The following is a 24,232-nucleotide window of genomic DNA, read 5'->3' as shown; positions in this document are numbered from 1 at the left end:
ACCTGTTCAAGTAGGAACTGAGTAAACCTGGAGACTAATAATACACTGTCTCCCCTGTATAATCCTAACCTGTTCAAGTAAGAACTGAGTAAACCTGGAGACTATTTAATTGTTGAGCACTTGTCACTTCACCAGTACCACCAGAAAATCTGAGAGGCTCTGATTAGCTGACTTGAACATTTAACTGCTACAATATGTAACCATTAGTGCTAACAGCCTCTGAATCTTGCTGCATCAGTCATTTCTAACGCCACCTAATTGTTACCTTGTTATACAAATACCAGAGACAAATTGGTACATCCATACCACACAGAATTAAATACAGGTCAGTTACATACACAGAGGCTGACAGAAGTATTAATACACTGAAGCATTGGTAAATCAGTATCTTGGGGCTACAACCAGAGTGTGTTGGCTGCTATCAATCAATGCAACGCTGTATACTGCTAAAGGTCATATATTAATTCGTCCAGTGAATGCGTTTAATTTTCACAATTCGAGACCGACATTCGTGTGTCTGTAACAGGTGCTCCCCAGTGTCATACAGTTTGTTGGTGTAGTTAATGGAGATAGAAAAGCAGAATGTGATCAATTAACCTTTCACTTTTACATAACTTCAAAACAAGTTTTTATTCCAAGAAGAATTGCTACAATGTTACACATACATTATTGAAACTAAAATCTGATTTGGATTCTCATCCTTTTTTACCCAGCATGGAAGTAATATCTTGGAAATAGCCATATGGTGGAGATACGTTTATGGTTTTAATATAAAATCCATCACGAGAGAGCTGCAGTAACGAGGTACAACATCCATCATGGAGGAGTCTGGAACTGAGCCGCAGTGAGATTCTCACAGCTGCTACTGTATCAGCGGTCAGAGGCAAGTATTGTTTGTTTATTCTTCCTAGTGAAACTGATACAATTCAACACATAGGAGATATGTCATATTTCAGTGAAACAAAACCTAATGAAAAGTTTCCGATGGTACTGAAGGTTCTACAGGGCATAGGTATCTATTTTGAGATATTCTGGCTCGGTATGAACAGCAGGCGGTCATATTTACAGTCGGTAACGGAGATGAGGTGAAGTTGTAAAGTCAATCAAACTCCACATTACACGAATCCTATTGAATAGTGTGATCTGTACGTTTAGTGTGGTAGTGAAACTATTAGTTTACACATTCAATCTGATAATTCATATGATGTAACACCGATGGTTTTACGATAAGATCTATTATTATGCCAAACAAAAAACAAGTAAGTTAAAAGTTTGTTTCCTGTAACATTTTTGAAAAATTTAGGGGAGGTAGGTAACAAATTTAATTTTTAGAAATGTTTTTTGGGGTTTATATAACCGAGTAATCTTGACTTTAAAAATACTTCTTTGAAATTGCCTAAAAACAATTATCTGTAGTTAGGGTTACTTGAAACACAAAATGTATTTTTTGGCCTTAGGTTTGGATCCAGAATTTGTTGAAACATGGGTATATTCTGCATGTAAATTATTGAATTTTAGAAAACGAAACCTTTGGAAAATCTGTAGTAAGTCTAGGAATTTTCCACAAAAATTAAAGCACTGATCACTTCAATCTTATAAAACTTCATTAAATTTTTTGGGGGGCATTTTTGTTAAATATAAATACATCTAATTTACCATTTAATGATAGTTTTTATACAGATTAAATTTGGATATTGGTACATTGTAATGATATATGATATTTTAGCTCTTTGAAAATACCATTTCCTTCAGCTTTTTGATTAACAATTGAATTAGTTTATTTTCAGGATGTATTTTTATATGTATATGTATATTTAGCTGTTTTTAACTTCATTACAATAAACCAAGAACTGGTTTGCTTAAAAGAATTAAAAGGAAGGGTGAAACATTTCAGTAAGAAGTATTTAAAGTACATTTTTGCAAGGAATTTCCTCATCAATGTTAATGGGGTAGATTGGGTTGAATGAAAATCAAGAAATTGAATGATAAAAATATCCTCCTCATTTTGGAGGTAGGGTAGAGGGTGGGGGTGTTTACAACTCTGATCTTCAATGTTTTTTTCTAAGGTACTTGGCAATAAGGGGAAACAAATGCTCAAGATATAATGTATAATGGGGAAATAGGTACGTTTTTTCAGAGCCAAAATTAGAGCCAAGGAAACTAGCTTTCTGCTTGTAAAATCAGATGGAAAGTATTAGTGTTCCATCACCATATCATCTTCCTTGATTTCTTTTTTTTCTTTTTCTTGAACGGAAATGAATACCAAAAATGAAGTATGCTTGGAGTGGGGGAAGGAAGAGGGGTTGGGGGAGGGTAGAGAAGGAATCGGTGTTAGCCAACAAACCAGTCTCAACTGGATGTATCTCTAATAATGAAATGACATTAGGTATTTATCCGCAGTAATGTGATAAGTGTACGCAGCAGGATGACAAAGAGATTTAAGACTTGGCCAATCACATTAACAGGTTCCCGACCTACACATGTGTTAGAGTGTAGGTTAGTCTAGTTACAGCATCTGGGAGAGAAGTCGGTGTATGTAGACAGAAGTAGATGTAATCACCCGTTATACACAGATCGTATGTACCATATAACATTTACCCTATCACCAGCGTCAGTCAAGTACAAGTGATTAGGATGACTTTGATAATTAATAAACCTATTATAATTAGACATTAATTACTGTGATAGGGCTCATGTAGGCCTTAAGGACAGGTTCAAAGGAGAGCTTTTTTGTATACCGGTATATTACCTGTTGTAACAATTGCTGTATTGCCAATACGTTTCTATTTGAGTTACCATGCACTATAAAGAGTAGTGGTGCCACCATACCATTGACAGTTTCTAATGTATATGGCTTTGGGTTTTTTTCAGCAGTGATCCCTTCAAGACTGAAAGGAAAGCTCATAGATAGAATTAACACAAAGCAACCAAAGGACGAAGGGATCCTTCTTAAACACTAACATTAGATTAAAAAAAATAATAGGTAAGGATGTACACGATGCCAATAGGATATCTATCGAACTGAGGAACACCTTCAAATATATTATGACTGACCAAGGTATTCAAGCCTACTATAAAAGAATGGACAGGTGATGATTTTATTAACAACAAGCAACAATGTCTGCCAACATGACTCAAGTGTTATCTCTCCTGGAAATATCTCAACTGGAGTCCCAACAAAGATTGCCAACAGTTGTGTATTTATGTGTTCTCATCATCCTGGGTGTCCTAGGCAACAGTGTGGTAATATTTGTGTACATATTTAGGTACAGTCGTTCAGACCTAAGACTGTACATCCTATGTTTGGCTGTACTCGACATGTTGGCTTGCTGTGTAAGTATGCCTGCAGAATTGGTTGACAACTACTGGCCATACATGTTTTACAGTGACGCATTCTGCAAGATACAACGTTTCATTGGCAATGTGGCAAAGATTGGTTCAGCTTTTGTTATAACATTGATGGCTATTGAGCGTCACCGCCGCGTCTGTGGTCCGGGTTTCAGTGGTGCACCTCCTAAACTCTCTCACCTCTACTGTGGCTGTGCCATTGGTCTTACCCTTCTGATTTCATGGCCTAAGGCAGTCATAAGTGGCACCATTATGGAACATTTCCCTGGCAATATCACCGGCCATGACTGCTCTGTGGCAGATGCTGTGAGAAATACCAAAATACCATTCATTTATACTATAATTCAACTAGTGATTTTCCTTGTGAGTTTTGTGTTACTGATCATTCTGTATTCCCTCATTGTAAGGAGTTTATACAGACATTCTACACAGCCAGCCCACACTGGCAGTGACAGAGGCTTAAGACTCCTGCGTAGAAGTAGAAAAGTCACCAAAATCATGATGGCGATCTCTGCTGCATTTCTGATAAGTTACCTTCCCCATTTTGTAATTACAACCCTATCGACTATGAAGCAGACAAAAAACTTGCTAGCCCCGAGTCAACTGGTTCTGGGGGTTCTTCCCCTCCTCTATCGATCATATTTCATTAACAATGTCGTCAACCCCATCATATACATCGTTGGTGACGGACAGTTCCGCTCAATCTGTTACGAAAAGTTCTGTTGTCTACTTCCTCAGAGCTTGAGGAAATCAGGGAAATGCAACACTTTACGAAAAAATCATGATAACATGGCAAAAGATGCCATGCTGACTGCCAAAGGTGTAAACGAAACTATCAGAATTTAAAATAAAAAAGATTCCAGACGTATCATCTGATTGTTAAAGGTATAAAATTGATACATTTCCGTTAATTTGTTTATATTCCCTTAGATTGGTCTTATTTTACTGTACTTATAGGGCAGCACCATAACTTTGGAGTGATAATCATGATGTCATCACAATTGTTACATCAAAGTGGTAAAGGTTAAAAGAATGAAATTCCATGTAAGAAGTGTTGAAACATATGTAGATACAGCGCAAGGGGAAGGTTGGCTATAAAGTAGTTGTGTATTAGTAATAGCAGACCTTATCCATTGGGCAAAGAATGATTTGAAATCAATCGACATAAGAGAAATGCAGGTTCCATTGAATTGTTTGTGTGTTGTGAGAATTTAAACTGAGTAAGTGGTCAACCACTGTTTGATTAGATCAGAGGCTGACACCATTATCATAGACCACAGAGTGTTAAATAAGAAGGCCGACTTAGGCACTCAAAACAATTCGGATAGCTCGGCAAACTCCTGAAGTACCTTTGAATACCACGGTCAAGGGTACAGATTCTGATAAAATGTACCACAGTCAAGGGTACAGACGGGTACAGATAACATTGTCACGGGTACAGATAGCACAGTCAAGGGTACAGATTCTAATAGTAGTCGGTCAAGGGTACAGAATCTGATACCACAGTCAAGGGTACAGATTCTGATACCACGATTAAGGGTACATATTCTGATAGCACGGTCAAGGGTACAGATTCTGATACCACGGTCAAGGGTACAGATTCTGATACTACGGTCAAGGGTACAGATTCTGATACCACTGTCAAGGGTACAGATTCTGATACCACGGTCAAGGGTACAGATTCTGATACCACGGTCAAGGGTACAAATTAATTAATGATAAGGCTTAGTGTGATCTGTTTGTATAACAAAATTAATCACCTCCGTGCAAGGTGTGTTTATTTAGTTTATCTACATTATTGAGTCGATGACTTACTTGGCAGTGTACTATTTTTCCAGCCTGCTACCATCCTCCCTCTCAATTTTTCCCCCATTTTACTTTCAAAAAGCACCTGTGCATTAAAAATATATATATTTACGGTAACCATTTTTTGGTCCTGTTACTTTACTATAGCATTAACCTCAACAAACACTTATCATCATTCATCATACATGCATGTTACCCAACTTCATCATAAACACTTACTTTCATTCTCTGATCATTTCATTTTTTTTATTCTCAAAAAGCACCTGTGCACTAAAGTGTATTTATTTACAGTAATGTTTTGTTGGTCCTGTTACCGGTACTCTACTATAGCAGCAACCTCAACAAACACATTTTCTCATTCAACATACACGCATGTTACCCAACATCATCATTAACACATATTTTTATTCTCTGATCACAAAAGTGCATCTATCTGTTCATCAGGCCTTGTCAGCACTGTTTACACATTTTATGTGGAGGCCCCGGAGATTTAACAGAAATCTACACTTTGTTTCAATGAATATTTAAAGAGAACGTATCGACTATAAATATTTGAATGACCTGTTTGATATGAATTTAACATGACAATTCTTTAAATCCTCACTACTGGGAATTAGCAACCCATTTCTTCTAGCTACATGACATCATGCAACTCCTCCTCTGAAGTAGAGGACGAATTTCATTTTTTATTAGTCTGTTCTAAATTCCAAAATCTCAGATCACGTTTTATCAAAAGCTATCATTGGAAAAAACCATATGTGTTTAAAGCCGTTCAGTTATTGAGTGTCCATAATATTAAAGAATTGTGTATACTAGGAAATTCATCTATGAGGCAAACAATTGCCTTCATTATCTGTACATTGTCCATGATTTGTGTATAATATGTATTGTATACTGATGGGCCAATGGCCTAAAGTTCCAATAAAACTTAAAAAAGTTGTTATACCCCACTGGGAGATTCTGCGTGTTGTCAACATCGACGAGGGGCTGACAGTTGGGACAATCCTTTTTTTATATTTTGTTATCTGTCCTGTGATGAGAGATGACCCCATTGATATGTTTGTCCTTATTCAACAATTCCAACTATGATGATGGTGATAGTGGAATTGGGTTAATTGATATGGTGGAGAATATCACTGTAAAACAGTCACGTGATTCTAACTATCAGACATCTGCTTGTCGGCCATTAAGTGTTCTATCTGTGTTTAAAAAAGTCATTTAAATCAATATTGAAAGAAGAATGGCACGTCCATCATGAACTAACACTTTTGAACCCTCCAATAGCATAACTCACATTCCCTACATATTATTACATTCATCGTTATAAAAAACAGACCCTGTGGTCTTAAAATACACTGTACTGATGTAACCCGCAGTTGTTTGATAAACTTTTATATTTCTTTTATCACATTAAGTGGAAATATGTATACATCCATATTGTGAAATTGATGTAATGTTCACATATCTCCAGGCTAAGGAATTGAAATATACATGTATTGGAAAAAAATATCCTTTCATGAACAAATGCTTATAATTAAAATCTACAGAATATATCCAAAGTAACAATTTGAAAAATCCCAGACAAAATTGTGACCTATGTTTTGCAATCTGTATTTTGTGACCTGTTACTCATGACCTTTTACTCATGACCTGATCTTGTGACTTAATGAACTCACAACCTGAACTTTGTGATATATATCTGGTAGCCTGCCTGACATTTGACCTTTATGACATGATAAATGGTATCTCATGACTTAGTATCCTGTACCAAAAGTGACCTGTATCCTAATGTATCTCATGACAAGTATCTTGTAACCTGTACCTAAAGTGACATGTATCCTTGTATCTCATAATAAGTACATGTATCTTGAAGCTTGTACCTAAAGTGACCTGTATCCTTGTTTCTCATGACAAGTATCTTGTAACCTGTACCTAAAGTAACCTGTATCCTTGTATCTCATGACAAGTATCTTGTAACCTGTACCTAAAGTGACCTGTATCCTTGTTTCTCATGACAAGTATGTTGTAACCTGTACCTAAAGTGACCTGTATCCTTGTTTCTCATGACAAGTATCTTGTAGCCTGTACCTAAAGTGACCTGTATCCTTGTATCTCATAACAAGTATCTTGTAACCTGTACCTAAAGTAACCTGTATCCCTGTATCTCATAACAAGTTTCTTGAAGCCTGTACCTTAAGTTACCTGTATCCTTGTATCTCATAACAAGTATCTTGTAGCCTGTACCTAAAGTGACCTATATCCTTGTTTCTCATGACAGGTATCTTGTAACTTGTACCTAAAGTAACCTGTATCCTTGTAACTCATGACAAGTATCTTGTAACCTGTACCTGAAGTGACCTGTATCCTTGTATCTCATAACAAGTATCTTGAAGCCTGTATCTAAAGTGACCTGTATCCTTGTTTCTCATGACAAGTATCTTGTAGCCTGTACCTAAAGTGACCTGTATCCTTGTATCTCATAACAAGTATCTTGTAACCTGTACCTAAAGTGACCTGTATCCTTGTATCTCATGACAAGTATCTTGTAGCCTGTACCTAAAGTGACCTGTATCCTTGTATCTCATAACAAGTATCTTGTAGCCTGTATCTAAATTGACCTGTATCTACTGATCTGTGTATCTCTTTATCTCACAACCTGTATCTATTTTAACCTGTATCTGTATGGCCGCTATCTGGTGATTTTTATTGACCTGTATCCCTGTATCTCATGACCCCTATCGTGTAGCCTGTATCTGGTGACCTGTACCTCATAACCTGTATCTTGTGGCCTGTATCTCATGACACATATCTTGTAGCCTCTATCTGTTGACCTGTATTTCATGTGGCCTGTATATCTTGTAGCCTGTATCATGTGGCCTGTATCTGTTGACCTGTATTTCATGTGGCCTGTATCTTGTAGCCTGTATCATGTGGCCTGTATCTGGTGACCTGTATTTCATGACCCTATCTTATGGCCTGTTTCATTTCAACTTTATAAGATAACCATTTAACATATCTGACCTGTTGTTTACAGAGCTATAAGTGTGCATCTTAACCTGGTTGTTGGTGTTATCAGTGTTTACACAGCTGTAAACTCACCAATCCAACTCTGGTCAAGAAAACATTAGGTCAAGTCAAAATTAGCTTTCAAGTATAATTAGATATTGATGAAAAAATTCCTAAATATTGTACCTCAATAATAATTGAAACATTGTAAACAGATATTAATATTATATATTCTTTTGCTCCTTGATGGATACCAGTTAAAACTCATGCTCAGTGAGCAGCTCAATACAGCAACGTAAAACAGTTACTGCTACATAATGTTGCTTAAGAGATAAATGTGTCCCGAGTCATGGCCATATTAAGGATCCATGTCCCAGTGCTTTGTGGTTTTTAGTATACATTGTATACAGCTACCTCCCCTTAAAGTATACATTGTAAACAGCTCCCTCCCCTTAAAGTATCCATTGTATACAGCTACCTCCCCTTAAAGTATACATTATATACAGCTACCTCCCCTTAAAGTATACATTGTATACAGCTACCTCCCCTTAAAGTTGTGCCAAGATACTTTTGTTGACCTGAGTTAGCTCAGTCAGTTAGAGCGATAATAAAACAATCGGAGCTCCAGGGTTCAAATTTCGGTCTTTCCCCACTGAATTTTTACAATCAGAACAAATGATGTTGTTGATGATATATTATTCATTTTGTCTTTATAATTATTCATAAAAGTCCTACAATTAAGCTAAGGTTTTCTTTACAGAAATGGTTTAGTGAAGCTATAGTCATGTTGGAAAAACAGCTTCCTTCGGGTATTCACAGTTTTTGGTAGAATTCAATTATTCTCCACAGGTCTCATGCAGTGTTGTGGAAGGTGGCTCCTGTTACCTAAACTGTCCATTCATTTGTTCCATGATAGCCGTCAAATATATCAGATTCGAAACATGACAATAACGTCGGTATTGACAGTCGCTGTTGATCTACCGGTTAGGCACACACAACGGCTACTTCATACAAACTCCTTATGAATATTAAATGTGTTTGAATATCGTTAAGGTAGGTGTTACAATGGATGGCGTTCAATTCCACAGGTGTACTTTTGTTCCTAGTTTCCGTAGGTCAATATTTTATTGAGAGACAGATTTCAGGCACATTGTTATTTGGGTTCGTTTCATCATTGTTTGGAGATCAATTAAAACTGGATACTCTGCAGTCCGCTGCAGCATGTATTTATATTTCTGACAACAACTATATTATCACAGCAGGATATGCATGTAAATGTTACAATTGGGGCATGTTTACATTGAAAAGTAAGAGGACAAAAAAATTAGGTGCCAGTCCAGATTTTGAACAAAGACCTCCAAACTATAAAATGTATGTTGTTTAAACAGCTGATATACAGTACTGCAGACTGGGAAACTTTCATCCAGTAAAACTTTAGCCATTTGTTGTTAAAATCCCTATTTGCCAAGTGTAAGTTACGCGCCTTCACATTTAATTGCTACGCATATAATATTGTTTACTAAAATTCGCTGTCATGATAAAGTTGTCCTCATTACAGGGGGCAAAAATTAATTGCAGCAAAAAGTTCCTGCTATATGCTACAGTATAATCATCAGTTGTCAGGCATTGGGCCCGATCTAGCTCAACAACTCCCTCCTTTTCCTTCATACACTACTTGCAACCACAGATTAGGTCATCCCCTTGGTAGCCACACACTGGTCTTGAAACATGGTTGGTCACATGCACCAAAGCATCTTCGCTAGCCATTAGTGTTCGCTTCGTATACACTCCAGTATATACTCCAGTATACACTCTACACTCCAGTATATACTCCAGTATACGTTCTACACTCCAGTATACAAAGCAACCACTTGGCTAGCGGTGATGTCACCAAAGTAACAGAAGAAAAATACAACAAGCCAAACCGAGATTTAAACCAAAAACCTCCAAATATAGACAGTTGCTCAATTAAACTATCTGAATGATCTGGTCTTCAGTAGTCATGTGGCCCAGTCTAATACTACAAAAATGTCATTTGTCACCACTGAACATTCTGAAGCACCATGAAATATGTGATGCTATAGACTTTACTTCCGTCTCTGAAAACAGGGATATTCAAAACAGTATGAGTATGTGTGAACCAAACTAGTGTGGTAACTGATATTGGGTATAAGATATAGATAAGTCAGTAGCATTGATTTATCATATAGGAAGATGTGTAAGTGCAACTACAAAATGTCGAATTTTGAATCTTGCCATGGCCAGTTGACCAGGACAAGATTTTTATCATAACCTTGACCCCAGTCCTCACATGATCATACTATTTCTTTCATTTTGGCCTCCACCATGAGCCTTGAAGAGCTACACCTTTTATTTATACACCAATGAACCCTCTTTGGCCAATAAATGCCCCACACAGAAGTTGTTGAAAATCCCTGAACACACATACTTAAGGAAGTCCAGTGTATATGGCCCTGCGTTTGCTCCCAGGTAGGACATATCTCATTCCAATCACCAACCCGATCCTTACCCCACCTATCTTCAAAATATATGGATCCACACCAGTATATAGTCAGCACAAACCTGAGCATCTACTCGTTAAATTATGCATTTAATTTGTCAGTGAATATCTTCATGATTGATATATCTAAAGATGCACGTTTATCTGTATATTTTAGATATATTGCCTTTTCAAGATTGGTCTGAGTAAGCACTTTCGTAACAAAATCGTCAGTTTTTTTTAAAGACAGACTATCATCATTTACTAAGCTGGCACATTCTTTGATCTAAGTTGATGGAAGCTGCACCCATTAATCACTTACCTGTTGAATCAATATACTCTACATGTATACACATGTAGAGATGATTACCAACACAACGTGTCATCACAAATCAAATCCTCTCATGTCTGAGGTAGTCTGTTAGACCGCATGTAAAAGCTGACAGTGCAATTTAAAAAGCTGACAGTGCAATTTAAAAAGCTTTTAATCAAAATTAAAACAAATAGAAATCTTTTGACTGCTTTTTAGAACGTTTCCCAGTGACTTCTGGCTAGTAGTTGTTAGGAAGAGCCAACATTTTAGTTTGTGCTAATTGCTTGGTAACGAGTACGAGCCTCCCTGGATATATGACGTACAGACATGTAGCTTAATTGTCAGACTGGTTATCGTTTAATACAGTAGGCTGAGAGGGGAAGTCATTGGGGACCATAGCTAAAACGATTTTTTTAATTTATTTTTGTTGAATCACGGTTAAAAGCTTATTAACTTGCAATGTCAGCTTTAAACTTATTAGTTACAATGTATCACTCTCGCAACTTCATTCTCTCATCATTAATTTCATTCAATTGTTGAATTCTAAAGCATATATATTTCTCTCATTTCCGTGTGTGTAAGATAGAGCTGTCCAGGGTAACTAAAATGATGAGATTAATTTTTCTACGCAAACTTTATTTGCAATTATGGGGTATGCTGAATCTCGTTGACAGATTCATCATTGTCAAAAAAGCTCAGGGGGAAAGTTGATATTTTCAAAGTGGTAGCCTGTCCAAACGTATATTTTTGGTTTCTGAGCTTATTCTGGTAGTTGGAATGAGAGAAAAATCTCTTTCATGCTCAAGATTATATAGGATAGGGAAATTCTATCCTCAGGATTTTCAAATTTGGCAAAACCCTCGGCAAAGCCTTGAGTTTTACCTTTGAAAACTTCTCGAGTGGAAATTCCCTATCCTACACCCCTGGACATGTAAGAGTCTAATATAATGTTTTATTAACATAATAAAGTGGTAAAAATACTTAAGTAAAACACAACACCTATCCATCCTACATATATCCCTTAAATTTCAATGAACAATCTTCAGCAAGTGAGATGTAATGGTCCAAACAAAGCATGTTGGTGTATCTGATGATATACAATCTCCAGGTGTAGAGCCAACGCCGTACTTCTAGTCTAGGTTCTGTAGGTTCCGTATCCCTTGCTTGGATACCCAGGGGTATGCAGGGCGATTGAGGAACGGGAAACTAAAGGCGATATTCAATTGCAACAAGCTCAGGATAGGTTGGTTTCTTAATTGTATGTCTACCGGTTTCGCTCGAACATGTGGGCTTCTTCAGGATGATATATAATGTACACCAGCATCGTAGATACTCTAGAGAAATCCATGATAAATATCAGATAAATCATTGATTTGCATTAAGTGCGTGTTGTTTACAGAACGACTGTCATGGATGACTTCACATCATGTTCTGGTTCCAAGAATAATAACACATGCAGGAAACTGGTGGCATATATTTCTCTCTCTATCCAAATTTTAGCTTCATTCAGACATATAATTTTTATGCTTTATTTTCCAGCAACAATTTTCCATAGTGTCATTCATACCTTCCATATTTGTTTTTGTTTATTCCTAAGAGGAAAACATTCACTTCAACATTTCAGTTATGACGATCTGAAATCAATCATTGACACATTATCGACGGATTTACGAAAAACCACTAATTGTGACATGGTGGCCACAAGGCTACAATTACATCTGACGGTTGGTGGTCATTATCAACAGATCGACCATTACAATCTATCGCTGGTGGACATTCATTATCAACCGATATACAATAATAGTTAATCACTGGAACAACACTGGTAACATTTAATCACTCACAGGTTGTTTCGGGTTCCCAGGGAATTCAATAAATCAAGTTGTAAGTTTACGCTACTGGTCAATTCGAGGAAAGGGTTGGGAAGGTAGACTATTTTGTCCAATTACAAAAACATTGATTTCTGGAAATAACATCTGGGTAGAAAACAATACTGATTATACAGATTAATTGCCCTAGGCCTATACCAGAATAGCTACAACCCTAACTCCCTGACTGACCGACAAGTATGTGACGTCTATCGTACACCTTTGAGCTGGACATTTTCCCTGACCGAGGGTCAATAACAGTGGTAGGGTATAAACAGGACACCATTGTTAGAACTCCTTTACTTCTGACACCCACACAGATCAATACATCTGCCAATTTCAAATTCTCCAATTTTTTGTTGCATCTTTCAGAAATTATTTTTTTATTGATACAATCTGTAACTCCATTTCATTATTCATGCTATCATATCCCTGAGCTATAACACCAGTGAGGTATATGATAAATCATAGTGTGATCATGACAAATAACAAAGTCAACCTTCTCTTCCTTCGTTTTTCATCTTCCCACGTGAGTGTGATTTTTTATTATATCAATGGAAATATACCAGGACTTATATCCTGATCTTAACATAGTCCACGGTCTATACACTCTGTACATCCTAAACACAACCAAAGCAACAAAATATTCTCCATTTTTTAGAGAGATAAAGATCACATCAGATATGATTTCTGTCCGCTAAAACTTCTTTAATCGTGTCAATGAGTTATGTTTAGCTAACACGCACAGTTAATACTTCCAATGCTATAAACACTCAACACAAAATTGGTTATAGATTTTTAATATGTATTTTCTTTTTAAATAATGTAATGTTAAATATGATATCATTAATTTATTTTCACTGTAATGTTCTTTTAGGAGATTGCATGCACATTTGTTTGATTCAGTTTTCATGAACAATGTTTGCATAATTTAATCATCAACAAAGATTGGTGCTGCACGATCAATTTAATGATAGTGTTATAGCTATATCACGGGCTAAAGATACCATCTTCACACACACAAAAACAGGGACTGAGCACACCCCCATACCACTAATAATTTTAATAAATAAGATTGGATTGTATGTTGTTTCCTTGAGGGGAGAGCAGGTAAACATTGAATCCTATTTACTCGATATTCCCAGCCTGCTTCACGTTGTGTAATGAATGTTTATTCAATGATAGCCATCTACCTGATCAAATATCCTGCTGATTGATTACACTCTACGGTCACTTAGACTTAAAGTAATATTGTCTATATCGGTATCCATCCATACACATGACAGCGACTGCACAGGTATATATGTAAATACATAAGTTACTACTGGGCCTTACAATATTATCCACGTTGATGATTGTTGTTCTGTAAGCTGACTGTACACAATTGACTTTTAATAGCAAATAAAATATGGCAAACTACATTACTAAGACAATACCTAATGGATTGCATTTTGATAACAATTACTTATTTTGTGAAGTTATAAATGGACTTTCTAGAGAAGAAGACAAAATGTCATCCAATCAGAAGCCATGGTGGCCATCTTGGATTCTTTGAGTAAACCTGAAAACTGAAAATTTGAGTTTGTTCAAGAAAAAAGGCCATTAACTGTTCATTCATTTTATGATTGGATGAGATTGATTGCTCAATCTAGAGTAAGAGATAAAGTAAAACATGTCTCAACCAATCAGAAGTCATAACAGCCATTTTGGATTTTGATTAATCCTAACCCAAAATACAGTTAACTTCAGTTAGATAGAATCTTAAAGCTTTTAATTTAGATTAAAAGATAAGTTAAAGAGACAAAACTTGGTAGAAATGGGGATTATGAAAGCCCCATTTCTACCAAGTTTTGTCAAGACCTGAATATCTCTTTAACTTATCTTTTAAGCTAAATTAAAAGTATTTACCAGCAGATCTTAGCCTTTGAGAGGCGGTTTCAACCATCTTGGGATTTGACTTGAGTCAACCATACATTTCACAAAATAAAAGGAACAAGACGAATAATCAATAAATATTGCAATATAAATAGATAGTTTGTAATAAAAGGACTAAATGTATATAATCAAAATGTGTTTGTGAAGGATAGTACATAAGGAGACTGATGTATGAGACTATTTTGATGACAATGATTACAATGATGACGATGTGTAAATGGATGAGAATAGAATAAATGGGTAAATAAGGGAACTTGTATGAAAACAAATATTTTTTAATTATCTTTACATATATTTATGCATAAAAACCTAATATAAAGACTGAATAAAATTAATATCAAACAAATAGTTTGTTTCTATCCAGGTTTAATAGGGGGTTATTGGTATTTCTTCCCACTAATCTAATGAAGAATGGTTGTGAGAGAGTCCAGAGACATGAGCCTCCTCGGTCTTAATATAAACTTTATTTCCATATGGGTAAGTACAAGTACAGAGTTACACAACAAATGTCATGCATACCAGACACTACACGATAGTGTTGTAATGGAACTGGAGTTGGTCAGCGACCATGTAAATCAATTGCTAGATCTATAGAGCATCTGTCTGGAGGTTGGAGGGTCCTGGGTTCGAGTCCCGGTCTGACCTTGCATTTCTCTTTCTCCTGTTATAGTATCATTGTTGTTACCCTGAAACCACCTTTTTCATCTACATTTACGAGCAATCTTTGTTCTATAATTTGAATCATATGTACAATCAATTTTGAAATATCAGGATGTATCTACAGAACATATTTTTACATTTGGTATGGTGTAGGGGAAACAACTCCTGTCACATTTTGATACAAAAACGAAAAGAATCGTGTACAATACATGTACATTAAATTTGCATACTAATGTGTTGATGTATCAATTAAAAGTCTGGTTTTTCTTAACGTTGTTAATCCTAAATGATATTTAAAATCCATACCAATTATTTAAAATGACATGCATACATATCATATGGATCATTTTGGTACACCTGTAAAATTCTAGTGACACCCCTTGAGTAATATCATGTGATGGAGGACCGTAGCTATGAATAATACTTCAGGGACAATTTAGTGAAGTAATTATTCATGAAAATATAGTTTGATACACCTTATGAAAAATTCATGTAGAGAAATTGACAAAAATGGTCAATTCTGGCTTTATTCACCAGACTTGTTTGGAACACAAGTACAGACATCTATTTTGACTCAATAGCATCTTCCAAACAACGTCTCAATCCATCAATATAAATGAGTAATTATTTTACATTCAACCTACTGATATCATATTTTGTGCAGTTTAAAGTTCTCGCTGCAGTATCCTCTTGTGTGTATACTCTAAGTTAACCTCGCTGCCGTATCCTCTTGTGTGTACACTCTAAGTTAACCTCGCTGCCGTATCCTCTTGTGTGTATCCTCTAAGTTTACCTCGCTGCAGTATCCTCTTGTTTGTATACTCTAAGTTAACCTCGATGCAGTATCCTCTTGCGTGTATACTCTAAGATAACCTCGCTGCAGTATCCTCTTGGGTGTATACTCTAAGTTAACTTCGTTGCAGTATACTCTTGCGAGTATATTCTAAGTTGACCTGGCTTCAGTATCCTCTTGCGTGTATGCTCTAAGTTAACCTCGCTGCCGTATCCTCTTGTGTGTATACTCTTAGTTAACCTCGCTGCAGTATCCTCTTGTATGTATACTCTAATTTAACCTCGCTGCAGTATCCTCTTGAGTGTATACTCTAAGTTACCCTCGCTACCGTATCCTCTTGTTTGTATACTCTAAGTTAACCACGCTGCAGTATCCTCTTGGGTGTATACTCTAAGTTAACCTCGCTGCAGTATCCTCTTGCGTGTATACTCTAAGTTAACCTAGTAGCTGTTTCTTATTCAAATCCAACAGTGAACAGACATCACCAGTAAAAGCACCTGAAACAGAGCTTTACCTAAACAGCTGATCAATGGGGATTTATCCTTGTCTAATTACTATACAGGTAAGGTATACCTCAGTCATACAGCAACGTACTCAAGACTTTTTATAACCCGTACTTATAATTAGGATGATACATTTATACTGACCCTTTTCCAGTAACTTCTTGGTATCTTCCTTAGGTAACTTGATAAACATGTTTCCAAAGCACACCCAAGTCTTCTGTGATTTCTTATCTTTTGATAACAGCCTGATGGAAAGGAAACATGATAATAAATACACTACATCTGAAAGGAACTGTCACTACCAATGGGTCAGAGAATATCCCTAGTTCTAATGGGTCAGAGAATATCCCTAGTTCCAAAACAATGAAGTAACCTTAGAATAGATAGCCATGCACCATTTTTTTTCTACAGATAAATATAATTTCAACCGGTTGACGATTTAGGAATTAGGATGAAATTATTTTCTCTTTGGTATGAGAGTAGCCAATAGGTGGCTCTAGTCGTGCTACAGGTGTTCGCACGTGCTGAGATAGTGTATATACGTGTCATTCAGGCGACACAGGTAAAGCCGTGCACACGTGAATTTTTTGTTGTTGTTATTTATAAATAAGTAGGGTAGGAGTGATGATTGTGTGTGAGATGTACACTTACACTGTTGTGTTGCTGTTTTTTGATGATTATATGTAAATAAATATCAGTCAGTGCCTATGTCGCTGGGAAATACAAGATTTTGTATTTGTGTTATTATTCCTATTGGATAATGATTTAGGAGAGAATTAGTTTTTAAGTTCAAACAGCACCGAAAAACGTAATTCAAACTCAAATATCAGTGTTTTGATTACGTTTTTAAAAAATGGCACATGCAACGACTATGCATTCTGTTTTGCACTACAGGAATAAATCCACCATACAGGAATACTTTCTTTGATATAAATTCTAAAGGTCATCATAAAAATATGCTGACAAGAAAATATTCATTTGAAGTGTAAGATACTGCAAAATTCAAGCCTTGATTCGATTTGGGTCCTGACATTCGCAAAAACAGCAAACGCTGATTGGTGACTTCAGAGCGTTCTATAAATATCTCAAGTGGGCCCTGGGTGCTAATTTCGTTTGTAAGAACATCCATCGATATTCTTCTTTTGATACAACCATAAATGGATATAATTCCTCCTCAGATTTTTCAATGAATGAATAAAACGATGGTTTGGTGATCCGATTAGGGTACTTTCACCTTAGACGTCTGATCCTGTACAGTTGTACATGTAAACCTTGTCTCACCGAAAATGTTTGTCTCTAAAGACAGTCATGTTTGTTTAACTGGCAAAAAAAGGTTAGTTTATAATTGCTATTGCAAAGGTTGAACTTGATGTTATTTAAAATGCGTTTTTTTTTTTTTTTTTAGTGATCGTTATTAGCAACTATTATTAAAACTAGAAAATGTCTTTAAGACATAAATGCCCTCACTCATGGATGGGACGGGACAGGACGGGACGGACATGGGCAACCACTATATGCCCCCCATTTCATGGCGGGGGCATAACAAAATCATACCCGAATAATTTCAACATTTTGTTCATATTTTATCACATTAGATCACAAATTGATGCATGTATATGCTAATTAGGAAATTTGTGGGATGCATAGGTTTAAGAATAATATGATACCTTGATGAGGACACTAGGGGTACAGCATTCACTTGCCAGAACTTGTAACTGGCGAGTTAAAAATGTGAATGTCAAAATTCCAGGGACAGTTTTAAGGTAAAATGCAGGTGACAATATTCAGTGATGAAACATGTGACAAAAATCAATGCTACCACCTCTTTAACGGAACATTAATAATTAGACTAAAATTTAAAAAAAATGGCATTTTTATGTTTATTTATCAAACCTATACAGAACATATCTATACTTACAACATTATATATAGTAGGACTTGCTTTAAAGACATGAAAAAGACCATTATTTTGGACAAAAAAAAAAGGATCTTTTTCTTATAAGTTTTTCATTGCACTAAATATGGTGCAAATAAAAAAAAGAGGCCCAGAGGGCCTGTATCGCTCACCTGAATATGTTTAAAATAATTGGTATGAAGTAAAGATATAGCACTCCATGTTAGGTGCTGTAAGTACATATGAAATTTCAGAATGATCCATCCAGTACTTGAGATATAGCGAGAACAAACTTCAAACAGAGCCCCATCCCTATGCCCCTAGGGGGGTCATCCCCTCCGTTTATACAAAATTGAGACCCCTTGGCCCAAGGATGCTCCACAACTAAATTAGGATAAAATCCCTTAATCCCCACAGTAGAAGAAGGATTTTGAAGGTTTTATCTCTATTTCCCCTATTGGGCCCCGCCCCTCTGCCCCCAGGCGGGCCACACCCACCATTCATACAAAATTGAGTCCCCTTGGCCCAAGGATGCCCCAGACTAAATTAGGATAAAATCCCTTAATCCCTACAGTAGAAGAAGGATTTTGAAGGTTTTATCTCTATTTCCCCTATTGGGCCCCGCCCCTCTGCCCCCAGGGGGGCCACACCCACCATTTATACAAAATTGAGTCCCCTTGGCCTAAGGATGCTCCAGACCAAATTAAGTCAAAATCTACTAGGCCGTTCAGGTCAAGTAGCGTTTTAAAGGAAAAGTTGACGGCCGACGGCCGACGGACGCTGCGGTATGGCATAAGCTCACCATGGTCCTTTCAAATTCCTGTAAAACTAGACCTACCAGCAAAACCACAATAAGTTACTATTTCAAAACAGAAACTATCATCCCTATTAATGAAATGAAGAAATATTAATCATCTACATTTCTTCAGTGTTTCTCATGAGTTATCCACATATAAGAAAATTAGACAAAAAAACAAGAATTCCACGGGAGTGGATGTGTTGCCTGCTCAGCACTTTTAGTAAGAAAAGTGTTTTGGCTCGAGTTATCGCGTAAACAGATATGCCAAAACGCAGAAAGTTGAAACTCGACAGAAAACCCTGTAATATTTACTGAACATTATTGCTTCTAGCATTACTGTACAAAGTTTGAAAGGAATTGATTAAAAAATAAAAACGTTCTTGCATATACTACACTATGTCCTTATTTGGCAATAAACGGGGCATAACTCCAAACAAATTGCACCTAAACTTCTGAAATGCGAATTTGTACGAGCTATATTGGTATGCAATATGTGTACCAAGTTTTGAGTTTAATCAACCCAAGGGAACTCTCAAGTTATCGCATGGAAACCTTGTTTCGAATGATACAACCGCCGCCGCCGACAAAGTAATACCTACATGTCGCCTCGCTTTGCAGGCAACACAAAAAGGAAGGAAAAGAGCTATACAAAAATCATCACTGATCAGGCCTTGCTTTCAAGACATCAGAAACAATATTCTAATAATCTGACATTCAATTTTGAACTACAAGGTAGGTCATTCATTCAGATCCACATTTCATAGCACTTTATTTACACCATTAATATTAAGCTACATGCCAAACATCATGACCTTAGGTTTCTTGGATATTCAGAGGAAGTGGTTTTAAGACTTTAACACATTTGAGCTTTGTGATTATGAAAGTGTGTCAAGGTGATTTATTGGAACAAACATGACAGCACTTCAACCAAGCTTACTATCGGCCAAATGTCAAATATCATCACCCTAGGCTTCTGATTATTCAGAAGAAGTCATTTTTAAAAAGGTTCTGACACATTCAATCTCTGTTAAATTGAATATGGGCAAGGTCATTCATTTAAAAAAAAGAAAGATAGCCCTTCAACCGAGCATAATACTGGTCAAATATTATCACCTATAAACCTCTCGGTAATTCAGAAGAAGTGTTTAAAATGTTTTAAACACATCTGCCCCCCGTGTCCTTTAATATAGATGAAGGTTATCACTATTACAAACTTGATAGCCTTTTATCCAAGCATGCTACTAGTCAGAGAGAAAAATCCTATTCCAATGGCCAAAAGCATGCAGGAAAGCAAAAACACTGTATCTGCTTGTAGCTTGTCTAACATACCTGTTCAAATTGATCAATATTACCTGTGCTATAGATAGCTTTTTAAACACGGGTGATTTTCACCCCAACCTGTTTAAAGTGGAGGAGAAAAAACTTGGTTCTCAAAAAATACAATGACCAAAATTCAAACATGCCCAGAACTTTGGTCTGTGACAATGTATTTTATAAATTAGTATCATGCTAAGTTTGTTCAATTAACATTTATTATTATGCCAAATACCCAACTTCTCATTGTCTGAAGTTATTATTCCAAGTTTTGTCTTCCTGTAAAAAATTACTTCTTATTTGAAATCGCCATACTGGAGAACAGTCAACAGACACTAATATCATTTTGGAATTTAAAAATATTTTTGTATGTGGAATTAGTAAAATACATGTACACACTGACACATGCTATCTAGAGCCCGAATTACTTTATTCAGATTAGAATATTCAATCACTTATCAAACAAACAACTGCATGGTAAGATAATTCTATTTGATTTAAAAGAAGGTGATTCATTATAAAAGCTACTTCCATGGAATGTACATGTATTATTGTAAGATATTATTGGGACCAGTATGTCATTTTAGGATTGGTTCTTTTTCAAAACACATGTCCATAGGACCAGTACTTTTTCTAGCCTAAACGACTAGCAGGAACTATCTTGGTATTAAAGAAATACATGCTGTCTACAATGGGTAACAATTACTGGGAGCACACAGGGCATCTAAATCAGATGATAAGTATGATACTTGCCTAATAGCCTCCCTTGTTTTCTGGCGTTTCTTATCTAATTCCACCATCTGATGTTTGTCGGAGATGATGTCCTCAGCCAGTTCCTCTATCTCTGCCAGGTGATATAGCAGTTGTTCAGTCTCCATGTTTACAGTTGGGAAAACTAGGAAATAACATACTAATTAAATCATAATTTTCAATTTTTAATACATTTCATTGATAGAAATATAGAAGAGGAAGCACACTATGTGGATACCGAGAGGTAAAGTAAATTTTGATAAAATTAAGGAATTCTTAGTTGACACACGGAATTAGATTGTTATCTAAGTCCATGGTTGACATCAATAATTTTTTAAAGATATATATGCATATATAGATAATATCAAACAGAAAATATACTTCTACGTCTGGGAATTTACTATACAGGATCTGTACCATTTACCACATCCTACAGATGTCGACACTAACTCTAGTCTTTTAGTCGTCGTCCTGGACTAGTAGATTTCTGCAAGGACTAGTGAATCAACTAACCTAACTGGACCTTTGGACTTGTGAAAATATGAATATAAAATAAGAATAACCCCTTTTAAAGTTTATGAAACTGCTTAAAATAAGATATATTGCATGATAATTGTCAAAATTTTCCTAAAACTTCACCATATTTTTATTGCAGTAGTTATTTTAAGTCCCCTACAGTCGATTACTTTTGATGTTTTGTTCTGTAGATCACAAATTAATGTTTCCTTATCAGGAAATCTTTGACTGGTTACATTGAAGAAGGACTAGTAAATAATCTATTCAGCTGGTCCTGTGGACTACCAAGCAAAATAAGTAAGTGTTTATAACCCTGCATCCATGTGCTACACAGTCAATGGTTTATGGCTGCGTATTGTCCAAATGTCAAATGATTATCAAAAGAAATTGTACTGATGCGTAACTGTACACAGAAGACTTTTATGATATACTCAAACACGCAGAAAAATCCTACAAAAATAGTGATTGATGAACAGATGGTTCATGTTTGTACAGATACATAGAGTTGGTACAGTCCAAGTAGAAAGGCAAATCAAGGGCTACATGTAGTTAAAAGAACACACCTTAATTAAGGATAACTAAAAGCAAGTACTTAAGTTGTTACTCTAAACACAGCACATTTAGGCTTCCTTGAAACTAAACCATCAGACTGACTTTACTGTTCCTCAGCTGCAGATACACACATGATATTCAACAATGTGTAAAACTACTACGTATTCAAAAGGCGGAAAAATAGTCAAGAAATGCATGAAAATAAAATGCTGTAAACCACAAATGAATAGATATTTAAACCAGTGGCAGGCTTCTTCATTAATACACTGATGTACAAGATACAGGTCTTCATCACATACCAGCTGTCCCACTCTATCTCAAACTGGACACCGAGGGACAAGGGAAGGAATGGAAACCCATATGGGGTACCATCAAATCTTGAAAATGGAGATAGGTGGGGAAACCTATAAGGAGAAGCCAACTCTAACACTGACTATTACACACTTAATAAAACACATCAAGAGAAAAGTTGGAGTTCTAGAGGTTGCCCACAGGGGTTTGTTTTAATGATAATAGAAGTCAGAAAAAAGTACAGGATGAGTGAATTTAGAGTAGGAATTAATTCACTCACTACACATATTTTTCTGTCTTATATTACGCTTCCAAACAAACTTCTGGGGGTCGGTTGTTTAGCCATAACATGATACGACCTGCACTGTTTAACTAAACACCTCCGTACGACATGGGGACCGCAAATAACATGTATCTGATCATGATCAAACTAAACGGAATGCAGGTGACTACAGTCAGTGCATTTTCAAATGGGCTGGCATAGAGTTAAATGAAAATATAGAGGAATTGAGGACTTAATATAATTTACAAAATTACGCTGCACGTCCTCTACATACCCGTTACCATTATCATTGCTGAAAGGTCAATATTAAAATAGAAACTTAACACCGTCTCTCCAGTCGCATGTGCCTGTGGCTGTGTGATCAATATAATGAATATTATAATTTGTCAGACGTGAACAATGTCAATAATATCATAACATCTTACATTGATCGCCAGCTGTCTCATGACTATGGTTTTCAAAATACAACCCCGTTTCAAGCTTCTTTTATAGAGTAAAACAAATCATTATACGTAGCATCACAAGTCAACACATGGGAATCGCCATCTTTTAACCTGACATACGAGTCGTAAGCGGACTTTTATCGTATAGGTACTAAGTGTTTCAAACACGTATATTTATGACGTTATTACTTTCACTTTCATTTCATTAGCCGTTTTATAATGACAGAGTTTACTATTCCTGACACAATTACGAAGTAATTCCTTCAGATTTGCCTAACCAAAACTATTTAAATGTATTATAAATAAAAAAATATTTATTTTTAATGGATGTGCATACATGTAGCACAGGTGCTGGACGCGCTAATATCACAGGGACTTGATAATTTGTTACAGCTATATTTGGACCTAAACTAAGGCGTTCAGAGGAATTTTATATGTTTAGGCACGGAATTAGATTTAAGTCCGTGGTATAGGGGATTATATCGACTTTAGGTTAAAACGCCACCCCAGTGCTTATATATATTGAGGGTGGCGTTTTTACCGAAAGTCGACCAAAACCCCTAAAACATGTTAACTTACTCTGAACACCTTAGTTTAGGTCCAATTATAGCTGTAACAAATTATCATGTCCCTGGAGCTAATATGATGTGTTCAAATC

The 24,232-nt window shown here is 36.1% G+C and overlaps 2 protein-coding genes across 2 annotated transcripts in view; one reads left to right on the top strand and one right to left on the bottom strand.

The window, feature by feature from the left end:
- Positions 1–23,699, bottom strand: part of LOC110464248 (p53 and DNA damage-regulated protein 1-like) — a 38,210-nt gene extending 14,511 nt beyond the window's left edge. The window contains exons 1-3 of the mRNA XM_021519356.1: positions 23,557–23,699; positions 21,493–21,634; positions 16,877–16,977 (exon numbers count right to left, since the gene is read on the bottom strand). Of these exons, the coding sequence (XP_021375031.1) occupies positions 16,877–16,977; positions 21,493–21,617 (226 nt within the window). The 5' untranslated portion in view covers positions 21,618–21,634; positions 23,557–23,699. The remainder of the gene's footprint in view (positions 1–16,876; positions 16,978–21,492; positions 21,635–23,556) is intronic.
- Positions 2,887–4,205, top strand: LOC110464247 (C3a anaphylatoxin chemotactic receptor-like). Its single transcript, XM_021519355.1, has one exon. It carries the CDS (start codon positions 3,118–3,120, stop codon positions 4,192–4,194), a length of 1,077 nt encoding a protein of 358 aa, XP_021375030.1. The 5' UTR covers positions 2,887–3,117; the 3' UTR covers positions 4,195–4,205.
- Positions 23,700–24,232: the final 533 nt, after the last annotated feature.

The sequence above is a fragment of the Mizuhopecten yessoensis genome, unplaced genomic scaffold (assembly GCF_002113885.1).
Source record: "Mizuhopecten yessoensis strain PY_sf001 unplaced genomic scaffold, ASM211388v2 scaffold10975, whole genome shotgun sequence".
Taxonomy (NCBI): domain Eukaryota; kingdom Metazoa; phylum Mollusca; class Bivalvia; order Pectinida; family Pectinidae; genus Mizuhopecten; species Mizuhopecten yessoensis.
Note: the sequence above shows the minus strand (reverse complement) of the source record. Positions and strands in the feature narration are given on the sequence as shown.